Genomic DNA, 27,450 nt, shown 5'->3' on the forward strand with positions numbered 1-27,450 from the left:
TTTGCTGTCATTTCATAAATTATATCCCCAGTGCAATAAAACTGTCGATTAGTGCCTCTGGCCAGAGACAGAGTAGGCCAGTCTAGATTAAAGCTTGAGAAAAGTTGGGCTAATATTTTTCAAGTTCTCGCATTTTTGTTTCCAAAATGCGCTAGAACAGATGACGAGTCTTTCCTTTCAAGAATTGAGTTGATTTCTTTCCCCTCGTCATTCTAAAATTATTTGTCAGCTGATTGAAGGTCTTTTATCATCATTTCTAACAAAAGATATAAAAAAAGCATGATACTTCTTCCCCTTTAATAACGAAAGATGGCAGATATCATCCAAATCTTGCTGAGTATGTCTCCGATTGTCAGTTTACGTTAATATTCTATCATGCACATAACCTTAACTATTACCTGGATGAGTAATTTGCAATCCTCCAATTTTTGATGACTACAGTTGGCATTTGTGTTAAATTTTACGTTTTAATTAATGACGGTATTATTGTTATTATTAGCTGTGATATGTGACGTCCTAAATACTGAACAACTGTCCTGGATTTTCAGTTTTCAAGGCGAGAAACTTTGAAGCAAGTTACTTCTTTACCTTCAACAACAGTGAATATTTAATAAGACCGACCGTGCGAGGTAGGTACAACTATTTAACCTTATTTTGTGAGTCTGAGTTTACTGAATGGCCTATATAATTTCAGGGGCACCCAGCTAGAGCATTTATTAAGCAAATTACTTAAAATGTTGTCTCCTGTGTTACCTGGTCATTTTATGTCCTTCTTTTAATACACTGAAAACTAATCAGGTTTGCTTAAGCTAAAATATAAGTTGCAGAAAGTTTTATGAAACGGAATCTTATTTAGTGCCGAATCTACGAGCTTTAGCATTGCTGGCTTTACGTAAATGATAGCTGACCATATTCCGTATTTTTAGCGTTCCCATCTGAAAAAAAAGGAATTAGTTTTCCAGTGAAACGAAAAACATTGAGCTGACATTTTGCCAAAGAAACGGCTTCAGATTTTCTTTAAAACTAAATTCTTGGCGATTGTGGCCTTCTGAACTGAGATTATGAACCGATGGGTATCCTTAGCTTGTTAGTTTTTAAGTCAGCCGTGATTTGGGTCGTCCAGTACAGTTTGGAAAAGTTTGAAAATGAACTCGGCTCTCGCGGTTGTTTGTTTGTTTCTTTTTTTTTCCTAATAATATTCTTTGCACTCTCACCGAACTAGTCTCAGTTGTCACAATGAACGATTTTACAGATGAAGCCACGTAGATGACTGACTCAGTGGTCGTTTTAGAAAGCGTCTAACAAAGGGTTGTTTTTTCCCTTGCAATCTTGTTTGTTCCATGTGCTATGATGTTGCAATTATTTAAACCGCTTATTGCAGATGTTGTATTTGTGCTCTTTTAAATAAATGTTTGTGTAAGCTGACACAGATTGTCTGTTCGGATACTAGTTTGTAGCTGAAAATTCTACAGTTCGACGCGCCTTGCCGTGGCCACCCAACAAACGTTTTTTACAAGTTAGCCAATCAGGATACGCAAATTTGATTAACAGTCACGCCTCCTTGCAAAATCCAACAGGCAAGTGACGAACAACGAATTATTGAAAACATGTCGTTTTGTATTTTGTGGCTAAATTACAAAAAAAAAAAAAAAAAAAAAAACGTTTGTTGGGTGGCCACGTTAAGGCGCGTTTCACTTTAACCGTTGCAAAAATTTGCTACCAGTGGTTGCAGTTTTTACCAAAATACAAGCTGACGTTTTTTCGCTATTAAAACGACAAACTTGCTCCTTCGAAAAGGTAAGGAGATAATTTTTTCAGTGTTACGAAGCTTTGAGCAGATTTTCTTCAGACCAAACGAACAGATAATGGTGTAATTAATAATATACAAGTTCTTCTAGCCATGTTGTTTATTTTTTGCCACCTCTGCCGTTGGGATCAGTCTGCCGTCTATATTTTGCATTCGAACAGATATCCACCGAAATGAACCAGGGGGTGGCCTTCACTATAACCTTGTATCATTTAAATTTGCCTTCATACACACGTATTTATAAATACAATATTTTTTGTGTGTGTTCGTGATCTTTTTTTGTTTCAATTGTGTGTATAAGTTTTGGTTTCCTGTTGGTTTGTTTGTTTTTCTAATTGCTTAGCTTTTCCAAACTTCATAAAGAGACTGGGTCCTTGTTTTACACATTCTTCAGATTGCGTCATATAATGAAAAAATGAACCCCTTTGCCAGAAAAATCACCTTAGTAAGTTTACCAAGTTAAGTTATGTTTCATTGCGAAGTAACCAGGCTGAGACCTGTCAAAGGTCGCCTAAATTGTATTAAAATGTCTCTAATTCTCAGATGGCGTCTCGCAAATCCATACAAAGTCTCTAAATTTTTTTTCGAATTTTGAAAGCTCTTTACATGGTAGCAATCCAGCGGCAGAATCACAAAATTGGTAAACTGACTTATTGTAATGTGATCTTTGCTTGTGATGGGCTTCAATTTCTGATTAAATGAAAAGTTAAAAATTCGTCCCCAGTCAAATCCATTTGAACTTCGGAACGGGCAATTACTCGATCAGTCTAAGCAATAAACTTATGACAACTTTCTGACTCATTCAGCTTGTTAAGCTTCTAAAGATATTTTGGATATCGTGATATAGCACGTAAATAGACAACTGGAAACTGAAACACACCCAGAAAGTTCCGGATAACATCCGCCATCACTGGTTGTGATTTAAAGGGGAAGTATCACGCAAATTAGCTGTCATTTCAAAACCCAAAAATGTTCGTCTGTCAGCAGAAACAACGAAATAATTGTCAAGTTTGTTATAAATTATCACCCCAGTGCAATAAAACTGTCAATCAGTGCCTCTGGCCAGAGACAGAGTAGGCTAGTCTGGATTGAAACTTGAAAAGTGTCAGGCTAATATTTTTCAAGTTCTCCCATTTTTGTTTCCAAAGTGCGCTAAAACAGATCACGAGTCGTTCCTTTCAAGAATTGAGTTGACTCCTTTCCTCTCGTCATTCTAAAATTATTTGGCAGCTGATTGAAGGTCTTATTTCATCATTTCTAACAAAAGATATAAAAAACCCATGATACTTCCCTTTAATAATGAAAGATGGCAGATATCATCCAAATCTTCCTGAATATGTTTTCAGCAGTTTCTAATTGTCAGTTTACGTCAACATTCTATCACATATAACCTTAACAATTACCTGGATGGCAATCCGCCACTTTTTGATGACTGCAGTTGGCATTTGTTTTAACTTTTAAGTTTTAATTAATGACGGTATTATTGTTATTATTAGTTGTGATATGTGACGTCCTAAATACTGAACAATTGTCCTGGATTTTCAGTTTTCAAGGCGAGAAACTTTGAAGCAAGTCACTTCTTTACCATCAACAACAGCGAATATTTAATTAGACCAACGGTGCGAGGTAGGTACAACTATATTACCTTATTTTGTTAGTCTGAGTTCACTGAATGACCTATATAATTTCTGGGCCACCCAGCTAGAGCATTTATTAAGCAAATTACTTAAAATGTTGTCTCCTGTGTTCCCTGGTCATTTTATGTCCTTCTTTTAATACACTGAAAGCTAATCAGGTTTGCTTAAGCTAAAATATAAGTTGCAGAAAGTTTTATGAAACGGAATCTTATTTAGTGCCGAATCTACGGCTGGCTTTACGAAAATGCTGGCTGACCGTATTCCGTATTTTTGTCTTTGACCGTCAGAAAACAAAAGGAATTAGTTTTCCAGTGAAACGAAAAACATTGAGCTGACATTTTGCCAAAGAAACGGCTTTAGATTTTCTTGAAAACTAAATTCTGAGGCGATTACGGCCTTCTCTGAACTGAGATTATGAACCGATGGGTATCCTTAGCTTGTTAGTTTCTTAGCCAGCCGTGATTTGGGTCGTCCAGTACAGTTTGGAAAAGCTTGAAAATGAACTCGGCTCTCGCGGTTGTTTTTTCTTTTTTTTTTTGCACTCTTACCGAACTAGTCTTAGTTGTCACAATGAACAATTTTACAGATGAAGCCATGTAAATGACTGATTCAGTGGTCGTTTTAGAAATCGTCTAACAAAGGGTTGTTTTTCCTTTACACTTTTCCATTTTTTGTTTGTTCCATGCGCTATGATGTTGCAATTATTTAAGCCGCTTATTGCAGATGTTATATTTGTGCCCTTTTAAATACATGTTTGTGTAAGCTGACACAGATTGTCTGTTCGGATACTAGTTTATAGCTGAAAATTTTACAGTGCGACGCGCCTTGCCGTGGCCACCCAACAAACTTTTTTTTACAAGTTAGCCAATCAGGATACGCAAATTTGATTAACGGTCACGCCTCCTTGCAAAGTCCAACGGGCAAGTGACGAAACAACGAATTATTGAAAACATGTCGTTTTGTATTTTATGGCTAACTTGCAAAAAAAAAAAAAAAAAATTTTCGGAGGGAGAGAAGCGACGATCGGAAATACGTCTGCTGTTCGCAGGCTACATTAATTAAGGCGCGTTTCACTGTAACCGTTGCAAAAATTTGCTAGTAGTGGTTGCGGCTTTTACCAAAATACAAGCTGACGTTTTTTCGCAATTTAAACGACAAATTTGCTTCTTCGAAAACGTAAGGAGATAATTTTTCAGTGTTACGAAACTTTGAGCAGATTTTCTTCAGACCAAACGAACAGATAATGGTGTAATTAATAATATACAAGTTCTTCTAGCCGTGTTGTTTATTTTTTGCCACCTCTGCCGTTAGGATCAGTCTGCCGTCTAATCTCGTACCCTGATCTCAGTTGGTTCGGGAATGTCGAAATGTGAGATCTCCCCTCCGCCTGACCGTGGGAGATCTGGGTACGAGATTATCTGCCGTCTATATTTTGCATTCGAACAGATATCCACTGAAATGAACCATGGGGTGGCCTTCACTATAACCTCGTATATACACACGTATTTATAAATACGATATTGTTTTGCGTGTTCGTGGTCTTTTTTCGTTTCAAGTGTGCGTATACTTTTTGGTTTCCTGTTGTTTTGGTTTGTTTTTTTGTTTTCTCTAAATGCCTTTTCCGAAGTTCATAAAGGGACTGGGCCCTAGTTTACACATTGTTCAAATTGCTGCATATTAATTGCCAGAAAGTTCACCTTAGCAAGTTTACCAGGCTAAGTTATGTTTCCTTGCGTAGTAACAAGGCTGTGACCTGTCAGAGGTCGCCTAAATTCCATACAAAGTCCGCCAAATCCATACAAAGGCTGTAATTTTTCCGGTTTTTGAAAGCCTTCTACATGGTTGCAAGCTAGCGACAGAATCACAAACTTGGCAAACTGACTAATTTTAATCAGTATAATCTTTCCTGTGATGAACTTCAATTTTCTGATTAAATGAAAAGTTAAAAACTCGTCCCCAGTTAAATCCATTTGAACTTCGGAACGGGCAATTACTCGATCATTCTAAGAAATAAACTTATGACAACTTTCTGACTCATTCAACTTGTTAAGCTTCTAAAGATATTTTGGATATCGTGATGTAGCACGTAAATAGACAACTGGAAACTGAAACACACCCAGAAAGTTCCGGATAACATCCGCCATCACTGGTTGTGATTTTATAACGACAGATGGCAGATGTCATCCAAATCTTACTGAGTATGTTTTCAGCAGTTTCCAGTTGTCATTTTACGTTAATATTCTATCCCTTAGCCTTATAACCTGAACGAGAAATTTGCAATCCACTACTTTTTCATGACTGTAGTTGGCATTTTGTAGTGCTTATATGCAATAAAATAAACAATAAGACCAACAGTGCGAGGTAGGTACAACTGATATAACCTTATTTTGATAGTCTGAGTTTACTGAATGGCCTATATAATTTCAGGGCCACCCAGCGAGAACATTTATTAAGCAAATCACTTAAAATGTTGTCTCCTGTGTTCCCTGGTTTGTGCCCTTTTTAATATATTGGTATAAGCTAATTAGGGTTTGCCTTAACTGAAATTTAAGTTGCAAAAAGTTTAGGGGACGGAGTAATTTTGCACTGCTGGCTTTACGAAAACAAAAGGAATTAGGTTTTCAGTGAAACGAAAAACTTTGAGCTGACATTTACCAAAGAAAGTGATTTAGATTTTCTTTAAAACTAAATTCTGAGGAGTTTACGGCTTCTGTAAAGATAGTATGAACCGATGGGTATCCTTGTAATTTAACGATTTTAATTAGAAGGAAATTTTTTAAAATGTTTTTACGACAAACTCTGTAATTTGCTTAGTTGATTGGACCACTGTTTGCTTCCTAGTTTTCCTAGTTTTCTATTAGTGTTTACAGAGAAAAGGTGATTTCAAGAAGTATAACTGTTCGGAAGGGAAAATGTTTGGACTATGTTTTAGTTCTGACGAAAATATTTTTGGACAGTTTCCCTTTTAAACGGAACATTTTTGTGGTTAAAGTATGATGTCGTAAACTATATTCAACTGTTTTGGTTTCAGAGAAAGTCCCCGTTTTCACTCTTTCACTAAGGCACGAAATTTCCAACCAAGAAACTCCCTTCCCTTCAACAAAGATGAATACGCCAAAAGAGCGAGGTTAGTAAAGTTAATTAATTAATTACTTAGCGGGACATTGACAGCAAATCAGTCACAAAAAACTTAGTTTATCGTATCGCTGTTTACTTTCTAGTGTAATTTCATTGTTTACCGTGAAAAAGTAAAAGAAGGAGATTTGTTAAATGTGCTTCATACTTTGAATCCAGCCTTAATTTGTTATATTAGCAGAAAATTATGAAAACCCGTTAATACGAGTTTAGTCAGGCAGCACAAAATTTGGTTTTGCAATAAGCAATTTTTATCACAGAAACAAAAGAGACTTTACGACAAATATTACAGAATAATGGAACTTAACAGAGGATATCGAATAGAAGAAAGATCCTCGCAGTTAGTACGCAACTTAAGCAGTTGCGAAAGGAAAGCCTGAAAAAAATTCAGGCTTGAACGGGATTCGAACCCATGACCTCCATTATCAAACAAATATTTCTTATTAAGTACTTATCAGCGGCCATCCTGGTGGGGAAGAAAAGGAGAAAGGGTAACCCAAGGACGCATCTAACCATCCTCGGAGACCCAGGGGCAGTCAGTCGGGGGCAGGCAAAATAGCACGAAGAAAGTTTTCAAGACCGCCCCCGACTGACTGCCCCTGGGTCTCCGAGGATGACATCTAACAGGATTTGCCCAGTTTGCTAGCCAACTCTTTATAGTAATGGGGGATTAAGATTACCCGATACCTTCAGAGGTGTCTCGCGTTTAAGCGATGTAGCGCGTCCAGTTTAAACTGTAGATACCTAAACCCCTATATCAAATTAAAGCTTATAGAGCTGACTATAAAACCATACCAAGAATTTTGAAATAAAATAAATTGTCGAATTTTTCACGACCTCTAATTGCGAGCGTCCGAATCACCTTTTTAAAGCTACAAGTCAAAGTGAATTTTGTTTTTTGCTAATTTAATTTGCTCCTCAGTTTCCGGACCCAAAGCGCTAAAAAAACGTGTCTGCGTTTTGCCATATTCAATCGCAGTGAAAAGTTATAGAGCATTTTCGAAATAGGATGAAAAAAAAAGTGGAGTAATCGTACAAAAATCGCTCTCGGAGAAAAAATATTTCGAAAGAAAAAATTCGCAGACACGTTTTTGTTGTTTATATGTTAAACTAGCTACTGTCCAAATTTGAAGGCAAACGAGCAAATTCCTTTTGAGTTTTAGCTCTTTGAAGTGGCTCCTCCAAGTGAAAAAAATTTATTCGAGAAAACAGCGCTAAAAATTCGGCAATTCATTTTATTTCAAAATTCTTGGTTTAGTTGGATAGCCAGCTCTATAAGCTTTAATTTGATAAAAGGGTTCAAGTATCTACAGTTTAAAGCGGACGCGCTACATCGCTTGGACGCGAGACACCTCTGAAGACACCTCTGAAGGTACCGGGTAACCTTAAATCAATCTTTCACACACGAGATTTGGAACGGAAAAATATAGTCCTTTTTTGATGGCATTTTCCTTAATCATGAAACAAAATGAAGCTACATTAAATAAGTATCTTAATTCTGTTTAATACGTGATAACCAAAACATGTGCCAAATGAAAACGTTGAAAGAGGTCAGTATAAAAGAACCATGAGACTCCTGAGTTGGTGGATCTGCTCCCTACCAATAACCAAGAACTCCTCACATGAACTCCAAATTACTCTCTTTGTATTGAACTGCGGAACAAGTTAGATTCTTGCTTTATTTCCATTTCCCTCCATGACAACCAAGTTATTTTGGAATTGCCTTTTAATGTAATAAATAATCAGCACAGTAGTTAAATATATTCTTTTTCCTCATCCTTAGACGAAAGATACACAGATAAGCAAATTGACGTTTTTCAAAACTAAGAGATTTCTTTGTAATGTACCATTTCAATATGAATATATGAAACATATATTTTGAACTGCGGATGAAAGATTAAATGAAAAAAAGATCCTCGCAGTTAGTACGCAACTTAAGCAGTTGTGAAAAGAAAGCCTGAAAAAATTCAGGCTTGAAAGGAATCCCGTTAGAGCCTGAATTTTTTTCAGGCTTTCTTTTCGCAACTGCTTAAGTTGCGTACTAACTGCGAGGACCTTTTTTCAATTTAATCTACCATTTGTTGTAATTAACCTACTATAGTAAACTATAGTAAGCTAATTCAACGATTGATCAAATAATACTAAGTACCACAGGGGGAGGGGCGGTGGTAGCTTCCTGCTAGAAAATATCGTCTTTGAGTATGGGAGATTTGTTCATAACACTTTACATACCAACGGGTTCCGAGATTCACCTTCCTCTCCCCCCCCCCACCCCCCGGATGGCCAGTAATAAGTGCATTACACTTCTACGTAACTCTTGCTTCTGGCTACCACTACGTCGTTTCACTTTTTTTCTCTCTGTGGTTTCTAGAAACATCAGACATAGCAAGCACTGAAAGAGTTCCAGTAATAAGTGCATTACACTTCTACGTAACTCTTGCTTCTGGCTACCACTACGTCGTTTCACTTTTTTTCTCTCTGTGGTTTCTAGAAACATCAGACATAGCAAGCACTGAAAGAGTTCGACAAGTTCTCCATACTGCTACACTTGTGGCCAATTTCCTTTGCAAAACCGGTCGTATTCCAATAGCCAACGAATTATCGAAGGAAAACATGATTCTGCTCAACAATATCCAAATGATGTCCGGCTTCATTCCTATCAGTGACCACACAAGTGCGATAGGAAACGGCAGAACGTACCGCGTAAGTCACACAAAATACGTAGAAGGAACACAAATATTTGAACAGGGGAATTTATATCAAAACCGAGGTAAGTATCAAAAAGCAAAACGTCTTTACATGAAAGCACTCACCATCAAGAAAGAAATTGGTGACAAACACGGAGAAGCAGCATGTTATACAAACCTGGGATGTGTGTTTACATCTCTCAGTGAATATGTCAAGGCTGAAGAATATCTTCAGAAAGCACTTCAGATGAAAAGAGAAATTGGTGACAAGGACGGAGAAGCAGCATGTTACACAAACCTGGGATGTGTGTTTAAATCTCTCAGTGAATATGTCAAGGCTGAAGAATATCTTCAGAAAGCACTTCAGATCAACAGAGAAATTGGTGACAAACACTTAGAAGCAACATGTTACGTAAACCTGGGATATGTGTTTCTTTCTCTCAGTGAATATGTCAAGGCTGAAGAATATCTTCAGAAAGCACTTCAGATCCAAAGAGAAATTGGTAACAAGAAAGGAGAAGCAACATGTTACACAAGCCTGGGATGTGTGTTTACATCTCTCAGTGAATATGTCAAGGCTGAAGAATATCTTCAGAAAGCACTTCAGATGAAAAGAGAAATTGGTGACAAGGACGGAGAAGCAACATGTTACGGAAACCTGGGAAATGTGTTTCTTTCTCTCAGTGAATATGTCAAGGCTGAAGAATATCTTCAGAAAGCACTTCAGATCAACAAAGAAATTGGTGACAAACACTTAGAAGCAACATGTTACGTAAACCTGGCAAATGTGTTTCTTTCTCTCAGTGAATATGTCAAGGCTGAAGAATATCTTCAGAAAGCACTTCAGATGAAAAGAGAAATTGGTGACAAGGACGGAGAAGCAGCATGTTACACAAACCTGGGATGTGTGTTTAAATCTCTCAGTGAATATGTCAAGGCTGAAGAATATCTTCAGAAAGCACTTCAGATCCAAAGAGAAATTGGTGACAAGGACGGAGAAGCCTTATGTTACACAAACCTGGGATCTGTGTTTAAATCTCTCAGTGAATATGTCAAGGCTGAAGAATATCTTCAGAAAGCACTTCAGATGAAAAGAGAAATTGGTGACAAGGACGGAGAAGCAGCATGTTACGGAAACCTGGCAGATGTGTTTAACTCTCTCAGTGAATATGTCAAGGCTGAAGAATATCTTCAGAAAGCACTTCAGATCCAAAGAGAAATTGGTAACAAGAAAGGAGAAGCAACATGTTACACAAGCCTGGGATGTGTGTTTACATCTCTCAGTGAATATGTCAAGGCTGAAGAATATCTTCAGAAAGCACTTCAGATCAACAGAGAAATTGGTGACAAGGACGGAGAAGCAACATGTTACGGAAACCTGGGAAATGTGTTTAAATCTCTCAGTGAATATGTCAAGGCTGAAGAATATATTCAGAAAGCACTTCAGATCAACAGAGAAATTGGTGACAAACACTTAGAAGCAGCATGTTACGTAAACCTGGGAAATGTGTTTTTTTCTCTCAGTGAATATGTCAAGGCTGAAGAATACCTTCAGAAAGCACTTCAGATGAAAAGAGAAATTGGTGACAAGGACGGAGAAGCAGCATGTTACACAAGCCTGGGATGTGTGTTTAAATCTCTCAGTGAATATGTCAAGGCTGAAGAATATCTTCAGAAAGCACTTCAGATCAAAAGAGAAATTGGTGACAAGGACGGAGAAGCAGCATGTTACGGAAACCTGGCAGATGTGTTTAAATCTCTCAGTGAACATGTCAAGGCTGAAGAATATCTTCAGAAAGCACTTCAGATCCAAAGAGAAGTTGGTAACAAGAATGGAGAAGCAACAAGTTACATAAACCTGGCAATTGAGTTTGAATCTCTCAGTGAATATGTCAAGGCTGAAGAATATCTTCAGAAAGCACTTCAGATGAAAAGAGAAATTGGTGACAAGGAAGGAGAAGCAGGATGTCTCGGAAGCCTGGGAGATTTGCTCTTTCACACGTATGAATATTTTAAGGCCAAACAAGCGCACGAGAAGGCACTTGCACTGAGTAACGAGATTGGATGCCTTGAACTGCAGCGTAAAAACCTCCTTTCACTTGCCAAGGACACTTTGGGGTTGACTGGAAACACAGAAGAAGCCGTTTCGAGTCTCCTTGCAAGCATTGAAAAGTGTGAGGAAATGCGAGTGCATTTAAGAAACAATGACCAATATAAAATCTCTTTTATAGACAGGTGCGTTTCTTCATACAAACTCCTCACAGACCTATTTTTGGATACTGGGAAATTTCATGAAGCACTTTGTTCGGAAGAGCTCAGCCGGGCCAGAGCCCTGGCAGACTTAATGACAACTCAGTACTCTGTGGAGCAAGAAACATCAGCGAATCCACGGTCGTGGTTTAACTTTGAAAGGACTGAGACCAAAGAAAGTAACTGTTCTTGTTTATACATTTCCTGTCGCGACCGTCGCTTATTATTCTGGGTTATTAAGCCAGACAAAACCATAGATTTTCGTCTAAAGGACTTCAGCGACCATTTTGTCAACAAAATTGGAGGATGGTCTGTTGATAAAATTTTCGATGACATAATCTTCAGGATATTTCCATTTCCGCTTACTGGAGAGCACTGCGAAGATCGATCACTGTTCCCTTCAAACGCTGGTTACTTGAAACAGGCGTCTTTCTCGAGAGATGAAATCGTCATTTTCCGTCCTGTAGAAGATGATGAAGACGAAAACCAGTATATTGATCCACCGAATCTCTCTCAGTGTTACAAAATGATTATCGGTCCTGTTGCTGACTTACTTGTAGAGCCCGAAATCATCATTGTTCCTGATCGCGTCCTGTGCAAAGTTCCATTTTCTGCGTTTAAGGATGAAAATGACAAGTATTTAGCAGAGACTTATAGGATCCGCATTGTTCCTTCTTTGACGACTTTCAGGCTGATTCAGGAGAGTCCAGAGGATTATCACAGTCAGACCGATGTACTGATAGTGGGTGAGCCAAAGGTTGGTGTGGTGTATCACAAGGGACGTCGTGAGAAATTATGTCCATTGCCAGGCGCAAAAGAGGAAGCAGAGATGATTGCACGACTGCTGGAAGCTCAGCCTTTGTTAGGAGAGCACGCAACTAAGAAGGCAGTTCTTCAGCGAATACGCTCAGTAGGTCTGATACATTTCGCTGCTCATGGTGACGCCGAAAGAGGAGAAATCGCTCTTGCCGCTCCACTCTCTTTTGAAGGGATTCCGAGTGAAGAACACTACCTATTAACAATGGCTGAAATTTCACAAGTTCGTCTGAGAGCCAAACTGGTAGTCCTCAGTTGCTGTCACAGTGCACGTGGACAGATTAGATGCGAGGGAGTTATTGGAATCGCTCGAGCCTTCTTAGGTTCCGGTGCACGTTCTGTATTGGCTGCTCTGTGGGCCTTAGAGGACCTGGCAACAAAGGAGTTCATGAGACGTTTCTACGAGCACCTTGTTCGTGGTGAAAGTGCCAGTGAATCTCTTCACCAGACCATGAAGTGGATGAGAGGTAACGGCTTTTCAGAAGTAAGACAGTGGGCGCCTTTCGTGCTGATTGGAGACAACGTGACATTTGATTTTGGAAAGTAAAAGTAAGTTTAAATCAATTAAATTGATATAAAGGACGTAAAATAATTAGAGAAACTCTAATACGCATTTAAAGAGGCTTGTTATTCTTAAATGAACAGGGTGATGGATAACGAATTCTCCTGTATGAAGGGAGCCTATTTTTTCTCCTGTGTGTTAACATTCACTATATCCCACACTTTACTGGGGAAAGAGAGGTTGGTCGAGTAGTAAGAGAAATTGCCTTTCGTTTTGTGTCACTGAGAACATTGATGGAATCGTTTCTGTAGTATAAGAATGCATTATTTCTGCTGAATTAATAACCCGTACGCGTATTGCTCACGTTAATTAAAAAGTATATAATTGAGCGGTTTGACTGAAATCATTCTTCTTCTTAACAGGTGCCTTGCCAAGATCGGGAGGAGCAGGCAATTCGGTAGTTTCGTCTAACTAGAAACCTGATAAAATGGGACAGAGATTCAGCCAACGAAGAACTGAATAAACTATGTGGGTTGAAATTGTCAAAGGATAAAAGCTTAAAAATGGTGCCTACTTTTGTTACTGCGCATATGTTCTGCGCATCTTGACTTACTCGGGTTTCCTATGGGTGGTGTCTACTAATACAGGGATATTTTTGCCCGGTTTAAAACTATGTGGAGAAAGCAGGACTTAGCAAATGCTCTTGGTATCTAAAAAGAAAATTTGTGGTAACCGTGCATTTTTCAGAGAAAATAAAACTTCAATTTGGGAAAATAATTGTTGCTTAATTATCTCTAAAAAATGAGTAGTTACTCCCAATTTTCTTTTTGAATTCCAATTCTCGGTTTTCACTGTCACGCCATTGAAAAAAAAAATAAAAACCATTCCATGAATGAAGTCAAGAAATTGACATGGTATAGAGGATAAATAAATAAGGCATCTGTCCAAGTGTCAGGTCTGTGCGGTATTCCATACTCGAGTTATTTGACAAAATGTTCTACATAAATTTACAGAGCTTAGTATGGAGACGCCATGTTTGTGTCCCTCTGAGGGGCACAAACATGGCGGCCGGAAATAGGAAAAAACATCTGGAGTTCACTTTTGCCAGAAAAAAGGTTTGTTTGCCCTTGTGAATTTTCGAATGTTTAGATTAATATTTCTCCTCAAACTCAAATTGTTTAGAATGCTGAAAATCACCCGAAGAGTCATTTTTAAGATACGGAAAAGCTCTGTCACGGCCGTCCTCCTAATGTCACGCACGATGAAAACTCGGAAATTGAAACTGTTGTATTTTCAAAAGGAAACACGACATCGAGCTAAGAAATTGTGAACAGACTTATTTTTAGGTAATCTTTCCTTGAATGAAGGTAAAAACTTTTGTAGGCCTCCCAGTTTTGAATTCTAGAATTTGGTGACGTCACGTGAAAACCAAGAATAGCCCCTGCTAAGATCTGTTTTGCCCGCATTGTCATTAACCAAACAAAAATACTTCTTTATTTAGTGGGCACCGTCCTTAAATGTCTCAAATGATGCATTCATGTTTGCAGTTGTTCCTTCTTTTTTAAGCTCCACTGCCGAGTAAGTGCCCCCACCCCACCTTCCCTGAATAAGCACCACACACGGAAGCAAAGACACTTAAACAACGCCTTCAAATCCCCGTGGTTCACATGGTTCATGCTCAGCTAAAATGAAATAAAAACTCCAAACATTCTAAGATAAATGAAAGAGCGCCACTAACTTGCTATCCAGCCCAATTTCAACAGCGCTCAGTGCCTTTTATTTCTCGCTCGTTCAAATGGGCATTGAAGTTCTTCGTTTCGCGTTTCCAAAAAAAGCAATTAAAAAGGTTTACCTGGCCATAGTTAATTGAGGGACTGGTTATGAAACCTTGCATGACAACAATGGTGCTGTAATTTATTTTGAAAGGGCCGCGACCGTGCACAATCCTTTGTTTTAATGTTCACACTATAGTTGAATATCTTAACAGGAACATTTCTAAATGTCAATTGTTCCAACACATTTCAAAATCTATTGTGGTTTGTGCACGGTCAAGGCCAAAAATGCGAACAAAAACATAACAAAGAAGTTTGTCGGGCTTCAAAACCATTACCTTTTTATTAACTATGACCAGGCTAAACGAAAATGGAGCCTTATCGCATGTTAGAGCGCCGCCGCATCCCTTTTTTGAATAAATACGTGAGTGTTTCTATTACAATTTACTCAAGACAAAGCAAAAAACCGTAGCTTGGGTAAAGTGAACGACGAAAATACTTCTTTTGGTTGGCCTCTCGGGTTTGAGTCTGTGAGTCAGTTTACTTTGAATATATATTTGATGCATTAGGGTCTTATTATTCTCTATCGAATTCAGGAATTCTTGTTTAGTTCGAATCACCCCGTATCAAAGCGAATTGTGTTGTGAACAATGTAGTAGATCATTAATTACCACTGATCCTTCTGGGTCTGTGTGTTAAAGTTGCGCCAAGGCCCGGGGGGGAAGGGGGGGGGGGGAGGTACTCAATATTTTTTTTTCGGGCAGGCTTCGCTCCGAACCCAAAACCCTTACCCTCTGATATATCACTTTTGACAGAAAAGGCAATCCTTTCATGTGCCTTCTGTACAAAATGTTACCCCCTTCACACACGTTCAGTATAAAAACTGTATCTTTTCTTGGTGACTCTGTTTTAGATATTTTGACACTTTTTTAAAATACCTAAATAACAGTCCCATACCCTTTTTTATACTTTAGCTTGTAAAATTCCTCCCCTTTTATTAACCTCGAGCTCATAAAGGTGCCTCAAAGAAGATAATATGTGCACCTTTTGCAATATTGAGGTGGAAAGCCTAGCCCATCTTTTATGGTTTTGCCAGGCGACGTCCTGCTTCTGGCCTTGTTGCAAGCAATGGCTTATTACTGAAAAAGGCATGCCAGATTTAGCGGCTATCAACCTTACTCAAGCCATAATATTGGGCTTAAAGCCTCATTCTTTCAGAAATAAACAAGTGCACCTCTTTTTCTTAATCGCAAGATATTTTATTTGGCTTAACAAAATGCAGGAAAATGACCCTGATATACAAAATTTTTTGACTTTCCTAACCTCCTTCCTGTGATGCATGCCAGGAGGTATCAAATTGTCTCGTGTGCTTTGCCTCTGATGAAGTTAAAATTGATACTCTCAGCCATGCCTCCATAAGCCATGTGATTTTTCTCCTATAATTTAATTAAACTTTCCGCTTAATAAATGTTCTGTATTGTATTTATTTGATGTGATTGCTGTAACTGTAATGTGCCAGTAATAGTGTTACAACTGTACTGTAATGTAATTATAAATGAATCAGGAATATAATCAGTATTGTAAGTAATGTAGGTATTGTAAGTGTTGTTTATTGTCAGCATTGTAAGCACTGTTAGTATTGTGCGCGTAGTAAGTATTGTCAGTAGTGCAAGTATTGTTAGTATTGTAAGTAGCTATTTATATAAAAAAAGGTGCCTCTATCGGGCGGAGCCTCCCCCTATAGACCATTTTAGGTAGTACCAGAGCTCCCCCTCCCGGCACCAAGGAGTTGCAATAATAGCTTTATTAGAGACCTTTAGATTCTAGTACGAGTACGAGTACGACTACGAGATTTGACTTCGAGTTTTTAGCGAAGTACTTAGAACTGATATATCACAGAAAGTTTCATTTCACTCTTTACGAACGACGAACTTGACGCAGTTGGTTTGAATGATGATAGTTAAGCCTTTTCGTGTTTCCAAAAAGACGAGATCCCCTACGTTTCGACGACTCGTTTTCGCCACCACGAGATTCTCACAAAAACTCGTAGTAAAATGACGACAGCTATCTCGTTTTCCCGCCAAAATGACACTGGTTCACGCGCGTGCACTCTTTGTTTATTGGAGAAACTCGTAGTCGTACTCGTACTCGTACTAGAATCTAAAGGTCTCTATTATATACGTGCAAACGTATGTTGTATATATGGCCTTAACCTGCGCCACAGCGAAGACTAGTTTCTTAACTGCTTTGATCTCATTCTTTGTAAGCAGAATGGGTGTGTCTCCAGATCTGCGACGAAAATATATAGCTGCAGTTATAACGTCAATATTATTACTCAATTTTAAAAATGGTTTGGGTATGTTAATTATTATATAACATACATCATGATGTCTACTTGTAGATAATAGTAAAAAGATTAGGATTGAGCATTCTCAACAGTAGCTTTCATTTGACTTGTTGCCCTATAGGAGTTTATCCATAGAATGGAAAGTTAGAGCTACCTTATACTAAATAATTATTCACCGAATGCGAAGTAAATATTCAGTGTAAATATTGACCGAGCTGAAAGGCCGCAGTGAATATAATTATTCAAAACTGCATGATACATACGTAAACTTTATTTTCACTCGAATTTGAGAGTAGCCGATAGTGTCTTCGAGCAGAATTAAAACAAATACATATACAAAACTAAACCCAAAAAAAAAAAGGAAAATGAATAAAATGTGTACTTGAATGCGAGACTGAGATCTGATAGTCTTATTGATAAGGATTAGCATGTTATAATTTATAATTTACATCCCCCTTAAATTGGTCCATTTCCCGACAAATTCATATTTTGTGTAGGAGAGAGTTCCATAGTTTTGCGGATAGATATCTAAAATTAAAGAGTTCAACCCATGGGTTGTGGTCCTAGGTTTAGGCAGGGCGAAAATGTTGCTGCCCCGAAGGTTGTGGTTAACAGAGCGGACGCTAAACATTTCCTTCGTGTAGTTTAGATACTCTGATAGAAACAGGCTCTTATAAGTTATGAAAGTACTCGCTAGGTACATGTAGTCGGGGGCTTCACCCACTGGGCCAATAAAAGTTAGAAACACACTACCCAGGTTTGGCTGAAGTCTATAAACGCGGAGCAGGATGGTCTTTACTCTACGACGATCTTGAACAAATAATCTTAAACTTCCTCATTAAGAAAACTACTTCCATCATGCATTGCGATCGGAATTCGTGTTTCTAACGTGTTCACAGATAGCATTTTTTTTCTTTTTAGATGCCATAAATAAACTGATCCTTGAAACTTGAACTTCCGTTCAGGAATACGAAAGTTGTTGCCTTGTTGTCTCTAGTAACAATGTCGAATTTCAAGCGTTTGTTTGTGGTATTTGCTCTCTTTGCGGCCAATTCAAATTTTGGCGCAACTCTGCGGCATGCTCAACTATCCGTGACAGGCTACGGATCGCTTGAGATTGCTATGATGCGACATGGAGAGAAGTACGCCACTAACAGAGCTTGTTACCGGTGGGAAGATGTTTCACCGTTATATCACGGCTTGACCCATGTTCGAGGACTGAACGATAAAAGAGGAAAGGTAACTTTTTTTTATTCGGGCAGTGATTTCTTGTACAGGATAGCCCTTCACATAGTAGACTGGAAAGGAAGGGACCGTTAAACTGGCAAAATACTACGTCCAAAAAATCCCTACAAAAAACCCAAGAGTCAAATGTTTTCGTACTTGCGGTGAATACAGCATGAGGAACTTATACTTTGCGGAACAAACGCTTAAGACAAACGTAGTATTTTCTTCAAGTACAGAGGAGATTGCAACTGGGTTCGTTAACCTCTGTAGTATGAAACTGATCTAAATGAATTCTCTCGTTATTTTGTCAGTCCCTCGGAAAGTTTTTGACTCCCTTTTCGGCGTAAAAACATTCGAAACAATTCTTTAAAATAATTTGATTACCCAGGCTGTTGTAATTACTGACCTCATTCTCGTACTGTATACATTCTGTTTGTTGTGTATTTCACCCGGGGGAGTGAATCATAACTGGATTGATCATTGTTTCGTTTGTTGTGTGATTTAAGGTACACTTCAAGGTCAGCGTCCCGGTTATAATTTACCTCGCCATCGATTCGCGCTATTCATATATCCATGGAGACGACTACGAAAACACCGGAGATGTTTTGATGTTAGGGGGGTGCCATAAAAGGGTCAAGTTCCCAATCTACAGGAGCAAGAAAGTCTACGGTCCGGGTTTGGTGACGGTGAATTTTAAGTCTCGTCGAATGACAGGCATCTTCCTCCGTGGTAACGCCTATCAAGTGCGCCCCTATGCTGAGCTCAAAGTCACTTTCCCCCGCCACACCCCGCGCGAGATAAGCATGGTACGAGAGGGGGAGAAATTCAGCACCAACCGGGCATGTTACACAATGGTTGATATCTCTCCGAAATACTATGGACTGACGCATCTCCGCGGCCCGAACAACGAGAGAACCATCACCTTTGCTGTGAACGTACCCGTGATAGTGTACGTGGCTATCGACTCCCGCCTGCATCACCAGAACATTCTACCCTCGACATTCAAAGCCACCGGAGAGAAAATTATACATGGTGGCTGTCACGCTCGCACCAACTTCCCTATATACGAGCGGAAATACCCGAGCGGGGGAACTGTGATCATCCCACTAAGAGAGTCCCGGATGCTGACGGTTATGGTAAAACCGCTGATCTGATTGATTTATGGCTACGTGTATTCGCTGGAATGATTGTTACATTTACTTGCTCTTGAAATAAAGTTCCAGCCATACAGAAGAAACTGACTGTCAGTTTTTTTACTATAGCCCAACCCTACCCCCTCCCCCCCTCAACAATCTAAATGCGCATATCTGCAGCTTTCTCTTTCAAGATGGGGAGGAGGGGAGTCAACAGTGAAGCAAGCGTTTCACCAGCAAAAGAGAAAATCTTTTAACGCTGTAAATATACTGCAAAAAAAGTGTACTAGGAAGGAAGCTCTGTATAGCTCGGGACATTTCATTAAAGCAAAAAAGCCAGCTAGCTGTATCAGTAACTTGCAGATATAAGTTGCAGTTGTGGTTTGCCTACGGTTTACTTTAATGGTTTCTCTTAGCATGTTGTTATACAAGACTCATTGCCGAATACTGCTAAGGATTAATGAGCTGCTGTTTTGCGTGCATAAAAGAATTAACAGTTAGTTATACCTTTCCAGCCTTTTCCGCGCATTTAAAGAAAATTTAACAAGACGTTGGCATTTTTTTTCTTTATCACGCTCATTATTTAATTATTTCGATAGCATACTCTTTGTACATGTAGTATGAATACACCTTGTCTTTAAAAAAAAAATGAAAATATTTACAGTGTAAGATAAATGCGACCAAGTAACCCAGTCACTTGCTGAAATTCCGTCCTCCCCCTCAAAGCAATTTCTAAACGTAAAAGTGACATCTTTTACTTAATTCAAAGTTGAAGTGACAGAATGCTTCAGTACTCTTATTATATTTAAGACTAACGCGAATTTGAGAAAAAAAGAATTAGATGGCGAATCAATACATCCGGGACAGTGAAGGCGGTGGAGCCTCGATTCTGCGCGCAACCTCGTTACAGTATTTGTCGGGAACACCAGCCCCTCTTAATTCCTGGAGTTTTCTCTTCTTGATTTCGTCCAATTTCTGTCGCCTGAAAAATACAATAAATAAATAAATTAATAAAATGAATGGCTTGTTAAAAGTAGTCTCGACTTTTCTACTTTTCAACTTACCAGCATAATTAAAAAAAAACACCTCTAAACAAACAAACAAAACAAATAAGACTGTCATACCTAGCTTTGGCTTCCTGGTCCAACTTGATTCCTTCTTCAAAGAAAGCGTTTCTAGCTTTGACTTTATCTTTCTCCTTTTCTCGTATCTGTTGACGGACTTCTTCCGCGTGCTGATGGCGCCGGATATTCTGGATTCTGTCACCTTCTTCGTCTTTTATTGTCTGTTCTTCTTGTGCCCTGTAGACATGAACATCCAGTTTTTAAAACATCCTCTCTCTTTGCAATTACACAGCAAACGTAAGTAACACAGGTTGTACATTTTCCCGCGCTTGGCTCCGGTTGCATGTTTTCCTGCCTTTGGCACCGGTTGTATGTTTTCCCGCGCTTAACACCGGTTGCACATTTTCCCGCGCTTGGCACTGGTTGCATGTTTTCCTGCCCTTGGCACCGGCTGCATTTTTCCCGCGCTTGGCACCGGTTGTTTATTTCCCGCGCTTTGCACCGGTTGCATTTTCTCCCTTGAAAAGGTGCCATGTTTTCCCGCCCTCGGCAAATGTCTTCCCGCGCACGGCACTGGTAGTTTGTTTGTCGCGCTTAGCACCGGTTCCCCACCGATTACTTGTTTTTCCGCGCTTGGTACCGGTTGCATGTTTTCCCCCGTTTGCACCGGTTACATGTTACCCTACATTTGGCACCGGTTGCACATTTTCCCACGCTTGGCACTAGTTGTATTTGTCCTCGTTTCGTTATATATGTCGCATGCCTTTTTCTCCGAGATTTCATGGGTGTAATATTAGGAGTCTGCACAGAGGATGAAACACTCTTGACCAAACATCATTGCTCAAAGCATTCCTTGTGTACGAAGTTAAGAAGAAACATTTTCAAGGCAACATTTTTCATGTTTCCGCAGGAAAGTTTCCCCAGTTAACGTTAGAGGAGGCGTGGACAATTAATGTAACTCACCTTAAAACCCGTTCGAACTCCGCCCTGTCTCTTCCAGCTTGTACAGCCAAAAAGTGCTCTTTATTCTTGACCTGGTCCTCGCGAGCTCTACGTAGCATTTCCTCTGTTGCTTTCCTGCAAAAGTAGGAGTTTGTGTTGAAGTTAGCCGGACACATTGTTAAATAACTATTCTGAGTATACCGTGAGTAGCGCGGAAAGTCAAAAGCAATTCTCCTTTGGCTTGGTTTGTTTCAGATGGGTTTTTTAAACAACGAATTATGTACTTTTTCTCTGCTTCTTCTTTTTCTTTTCTCCTCCATTCTCGTTCAGCCTCCTCTTGATTTCGTTTGGCTCTAAGAGCATCCTAGAAAAAAAAGAAATTCAACGTCAATTTGCAATGTGGTTTTTCTCTTTTATGAAAGATTTCAGAAACCCTCGTTCCTTTAAACTCCCTCTGGTTAGGAGTTACCCTCCACAATTCAGAAACGCGTTTTCGAACTTTGAAAACGCACTCAAATTCCATCTGATTCTTACCATAACTCACTCGTCGATACATTTCAGAAAAAAAAAACAACCTCAAAATGCGTCAAAGTTGAGATAAAGGTGCGTTTTTCAAATTAAGCTCTTGTTAAGTCAGTGCTGGTAAGGGTGAAAGAGCAGGGGGAAGTATAATCCTTACCAATACTGAACATCTTCAACCTTTCTTTTTTCATTGCCAATCAGACAAGCAATCAATAAGGAGCCGAGTTTTCACATTTTGCACTAGAGCTGAGAAAACCTTCTTGAACCGGAAAAATTATTCCAACGTACCTTTTCCGCTTGCTTGTCCTTAGCTCTCTCCTGCTGAGCACGAAGACGAGCAATTTCTTTTTCTTTCTCAATTCTAGCAGCTTCCAATTCTCGCTGATAGGCTTCCTCTCTTTGCTGCACAAAAATACACACAAACCAATAAATAAAGATTTCCAAAGACATTCAGAACAATTCTGAAGTTCTCAAGAAAATGATTATGCTCCATACGGACCTTCAAAATCATGAGAGATTTCGGGGAAAGTATCGTCATTGACTGATTTTACGTGGACTTTTCATTTCTCACATTGGTTTGAGTTTAAATATTTTTGGAAAGTATGTCAGTTAAGACTGTAATAGCTCACATTTTTCAACCTGAAGTAAGAAATTGGTCCTGTAAGAATGAATTGGAGTAACATCGAAGTTTTCAACCTGCAGGCATAAGACTCACACCTTAAGTGTGAGAGTTAGCAGGTATAAGTTGCTAAAAGTCGAAACAGGCTGATTGAAGTAGCCTGAAAGTAACGATTAACAACAGGCTGCTAAAAGAAAGAGCAGCGAGAGTTGTTACTTTCGAAACTTCATGGCAAAGTGTTAATTTTACACAATTATGTAGTACATACCGCTTTCTCCTTTAAATAATTCATGACTTTGATGTCTTCCAGTTGTTCCTGCTCTTTTTTGCGTTCTTTCAGAACTTGCATCTCCTTAAAGAGTAAACAAGATAACATAAAATTGTCAGGGGCACCCAACGACAGTTTTCTAGATCCGGTCCTTTGAAACACAACTTTAGGCTATGTGGCCTTGCTTTTAAAGCTCTGTAGGTTCATTTCAGGCCGCGCAAAAATATTCTTATCTGTTTGGTCATTCTAGGGGAACTTGAGTATTTTCGAAATTTCAAGGGTTTTTTTTGTCCATTTCCCGAAAATCTTATCAAACCTTAGGTCTTATTTCTTATTTTCAATTTTAAAGGGGCAGTGTCACATTTTTTTTGTTTCATTTTGAATAGCTAAAAAAACATATTTGCATTGGTGCAATGGTCAAAATAATTATCCAGTTGTGTTAGCAATAACCCCATCAGTGCACAGACACTATAGTATTAATTATCTTTGGCTGCGGATGGCTAGGATGGAAATGGATATTTGCAACTTGAAAAAAATGCCCTTTTTTCAAGCTGTAGAGAAGTCACTAAAAACTAATTATAGTTTGTTCTTTCTCAGAGGAATCCCTTAGTATTTTCTCCCCAATGCTCTAAGAACAATTTCATGTTAGAAAAAAGGTTCTTCCTCAATTATTTGAGCTGTTGTGACCAAAACACAGCAAAATCGCCATGACAGTACCCCTTTAAGACAAAAAAGTCACATACACTGTACATGCACAGTACGCGTCTCTACCACAAAACCCTCCAATTGGCATGTTGCACAACCCAATGCATTATCTAGTATATTAGCCCACCCTTCAACTACCTTTCATACCTCACTACTGATAATCAACAGGTATAGAATGAAAGAATACCTCGTTAGCTTTGGCTACATCTATCATCAAGTTTCTTTGAACTTCACGCTTCTTGATCAGGTTCTCCATGTCCTCTTTTTGCAATTTATCCAGATATTGTAACATTGCCTGACAAGGAACAAAATACTGTCAACACCTTCCACTCTACCTTTCAACTGTAGCATTAAGGCGCCCCAGTTTAAACGTCAAACTTTACATGTGCAGAACCTAATGTACATCAGCAAAAACTTTTGCTTTTCCTAATTTGCATTAGGCTCAACAACAAGTAAAGTTTGATGTTTAGACCGTGCCTAAGAAATCTGGAGATTTGCTTTTCCATGTAACTGACACCCCCCCTCCTGCCCTCCTCTCTGCTGTATTCTGATCATGACTACCCACCCCCCCCCCCCCCCCCCTGCCTGTACAGCATTCAGATAAGCTTGGAGCTTGGTAGAGAAGTTACAACCACTCAAAATCTATAACCACTTACTTTAGGAATTTTAAAGTACCTTTGTTTCTTGGTCCTTTTTCTCGCCATCAAGCAGCCTCAGTTGAACTCTATCAGTGATTTGCTGCTGCAGAACCTGAGCCCCTTTAAGTCTTTCAAAGTGCGCCGCTTTTTCTCTCTCCTCATACTCATTCAGGGCTTTGCATCTCTCTACCTCCATCATCTCATCAAGGCGTTTTTCTTCATCCAGCTGCTCTTTCTTGATCTCAACCTTTTCAATAAGCTGTGCATCGCGGATTGCATGACATTTAGCATTCAGTATGAGCTGGAACGGAATAAAACAGTCATGGATTAAGATACAGTATCTGATGTCTTTAATTTTTTAATTTTATTTTTTGGAGGCAAATTGGTCCAGTAGTAACTGAGCTGTTCTTTTTTTGTTTTGTTATTAATTTTACAGTAAGTTACATAGCATTGTGGCAGCTTTATGCCCCACTGGGACTGGAGAGAGTAAAGTCCTCAAATGTCAACTCTCAAATGAAAGCCATTGATAAGTCATTTTCTGTGGTTTATGATCATATCATTTTGTTTCTTCAGCTTTTCTGAAGTTGAAATTAAAATCAAAAGAACAGCAGAAAAAAAAAGGTAATTAGACAAATTTTGATACCTCATTAAGCTTCTTGATTTCATCTTCTTGTTCCTCCATCTGCTCTTGTGCCTTCTCTAGCAATGTACCACTCTTTTTCTGTTGTTCCTAAAGTTATTAGAGGAAAGAGTTTCAATAACATAATTATACAAATGAAAATCAACAAAAGTATGGCTTAAAACTGAAGAGTGTGGAGACAGGCCTTTATGCAGAAATTGAAAATTAAGTTTCCAAGTGATATGGTTTTAAATGAAAGGGTCTGTTCATAGCCAAGAACATGCACATTAAGGCAATAGTGGAATTGTGGAAATAGGCAATTTTTTAGTTGCTTTTAGTGAGGCTATTAGTGCAAAGCTTTTACCATGAAAATAAAGTTATTAGGGGAGAGAGTTTCAATAACATAATTATACAAATGAAAATCAACAAAAGTATATATGGCTTAAAACCGAAGAGTGTGGAGACAAGCCTATGCAGAAATTGAAAATTAGGTATCCAAACGGTATGGTTTTAAATGAAAGGGTCTGTTCATAGCCAAGAACATGCACACTAAGGCAATAGAAGAATTGTGCAAATAGGCAATCTTTTAGTTGCTTTTAGTGAGGCTATTAGTGCAAAACTTTTACCATGAAAATAAGTTTTCATTTATATATTACAAACAAAACCGATTTTCACATGAAAAGCTCTGCACTTAGCCTCGCTTTCGTAATGGGGTTCAAAGCAACTCGGAAATGACCTATTGTGCAATATTTGTGCAAAGTGTGCCTATATAGAAGTTATGGATAGTTGTTCTGGCCGGGAAATTCCAAAAGTGTTGGTGTTGTTGTGGCCTGCGAGCAAGCTCTCTTAAGATCAGCTGCGAGAGGATTAGGGCAGGAGAATGCCCCAACCCTCTCGTGGCTGACCTAATAGAGAGCTTGGTCGCAGGCTATTGTTGTTGGTTTACATTAGGAGAGGAAACAGAAACTCTTAAGTAGGGAGGGGGGTGATAAATTATGGAATTTGGAGGGCATAAGTTAAATTCTAAATTTCTAAAGGCAACGCAGTTAAAATATCAACGTCACCCATGGCAGGGTATGGATGTTTCCTGCAGCCACCAAATAGTTTACCTGCTCCAGATCAGAAGGCTGAGCATTCTCTTTCCTCTTTAGCTCCATAGTCTGCATAAAGTTCTTTCGTTCTTCTGAAGCATTCTGCTCATACTCTTTTCTCCTTTTAATCTCCTCCATGGCAAATTCTCTTTCCTCTTGTGTAGGGACATGCGATGCTGACTGAAAATTATATATATAAAAAAAAAAACCATTTTTAACATGACTTGTTTTATTAAAGGATTCATGTAAATTATGTGCTATGGTATAATCTAAAACCATGCTCAAACTTGGATCAACACTTTCAGCTCCCATATCAACATCCATATTCTTGTCACAGGGTTGTCACTAAAATTTCAAGTTGCCAGGTAAATACAACAAGTAGAAGGGGAATCAAACTACAAGGAATTTCTTTCAGTTCTATTTTTCTTCTATTTTCCAATAAAAGTAGCCGGGGACCACACTCATAGTAGCCGCGGAAATCCCCGGCCCCCGACTCTTAATGACAGCCCTGTTGTCAATATTTTCTATTAATTACTTCTTATCTTACTAGTAGGAAGAATTCAATTAAAAAGCGACACATTTCATTTCTGGTGATCATTTTCTTTGTTCTCAATTGACCTAAATGCTTAATCAAGGAGTGATATTGTAAAGAGAAATTATATGCTGATCAGTACTGGGACTTAAATGGTTAACTCAAACTCTCAATAACTTGAACTAAAGGCAGTTCCACTTAAAGCTTCTTTTATTACAGTAAGACAAACTTTTTCCTAACCCAACCAATTTTGCTTTTCCCTTCATTGCTGAAATTATTGGAGAGTCTTTTTATAAACTTATTTAGGGGTGTCTGATATGGAAACTGTACAGTTGTGATCTCTGGCCCACTTCCACAAATCTCACTAAAAGCTTCCAAAAAGATGCTCTTACTAAAACTCACCTTTATTCGGTGAAATTCTCCGACCTCTAGAATAATACTCCTCCCTGAAGGATCTTCTTTAGGGACTCTACACAAAATTAAACAGATTATTTCCATCATAAATACAGTAACTCAAAAAGGTACTTGTATTACTGACTTTCTCTCCTTTAAGCAAATTTTGAAAGGAAAGCATCCATACAGTCTACCAAAAAAGCTGTCTTCATGAGCTAAAAACCTGGAACAGCTGAGGAAATATTGTGTTCAGAGCTGACCAGATTGTCTGTTGCCTTGGTAACGTAGCATGCAATAAAACCTGTAAGACACCTATAAAAATTTTAAATGTGGCTAAATGTAATTTAGGCAAAGTTAAAAATATCGAGGCAAGTGCTGGTCAGCGGTGCCCGCATGGCCTGGACATGCGGGGGCGGCTTTAAGACACTTTTGTGTGAAACGAAAAATCAAACTAAAATTCAACATAGTACAGGATGGTTAATGTTCTCGGTCATTCAATTGGAGAATCAAACTAAGCCAATTTTCTTTCACAGACATGTTGTTAAAAACAGATACATCTTTGAGATATCATGCATGTTCTATCTAGTATTGTTTCTGTCAAAAGTCGAAGGTTTCAGTATTTTCACCTGCTAATTTTTCAATTGTATCCTACCTTCCTCCTGCGAAAGCATTGCTGTCAGCAGTCCCAAACGTGGAACAAGCGACGAGAATTGGAATGATCCAAGCCATTACACCGTATAACCA

At 38.7% G+C, this 27,450-nt stretch overlaps 3 protein-coding genes across 3 annotated transcripts; 2 read left to right on the forward strand and 1 right to left on the reverse strand.

Annotated features, from left to right (window-relative positions):
* The first annotated feature begins 6,486 nt into the window (after positions 1-6,486).
* LOC146469150 (uncharacterized) lies at positions 6,487-13,552 on the forward strand. The gene is made up of 3 exons (XM_085123798.1): positions 6,487-6,571; positions 9,071-12,881; positions 13,257-13,552. Exons 1-2 carry the CDS (start codon positions 6,550-6,552, stop codon positions 12,877-12,879), a joined length of 3,831 nt encoding a protein of 1,276 aa, XP_084979924.1. The 5' UTR covers positions 6,487-6,549; the 3' UTR covers positions 12,880-12,881; positions 13,257-13,552.
* Positions 13,553-17,929: 4,377 nt separating this feature from the next.
* Positions 17,930-19,408, forward strand: LOC146469151 (uncharacterized). The gene is made up of 2 exons (XM_085123805.1): positions 17,930-18,192; positions 18,687-19,408. The coding sequence occupies exons 1-2, from the start codon at positions 17,956-17,958 to the stop codon at positions 19,332-19,334; spliced, it is 885 nt and encodes a 294-aa protein (XP_084979931.1). The 5' UTR covers positions 17,930-17,955; the 3' UTR covers positions 19,335-19,408.
* Positions 19,409-19,870: 462 nt separating this feature from the next.
* On the reverse strand, positions 19,871-27,450 carry LOC146469152 (cilia- and flagella-associated protein 45-like). Its single transcript, XM_085123802.1, has 12 exons — positions 27,359-27,450; positions 26,716-26,782; positions 25,800-25,961; positions 24,715-24,801; positions 24,109-24,372; positions 23,621-23,728; positions 22,729-22,812; positions 22,130-22,243; positions 21,604-21,683; positions 21,341-21,454; positions 20,438-20,614; positions 19,871-20,295 (listed from the first exon to the last, which is right to left on the reverse strand). The coding sequence occupies exons 1-12, from the start codon at positions 27,433-27,435 to the stop codon at positions 20,163-20,165; spliced, it is 1,467 nt and encodes a 488-aa protein (XP_084979928.1). The 5' UTR covers positions 27,436-27,450; the 3' UTR covers positions 19,871-20,162.

This window comes from Pavona decussata, unplaced genomic scaffold, assembly GCF_977016875.1.
Source record: "Pavona decussata unplaced genomic scaffold, jaPavDecu1.1 SCAFFOLD_127, whole genome shotgun sequence".
In the NCBI taxonomy this organism is placed as follows: Eukaryota; Metazoa; Cnidaria; class Anthozoa; order Scleractinia; family Agariciidae; genus Pavona; species Pavona decussata.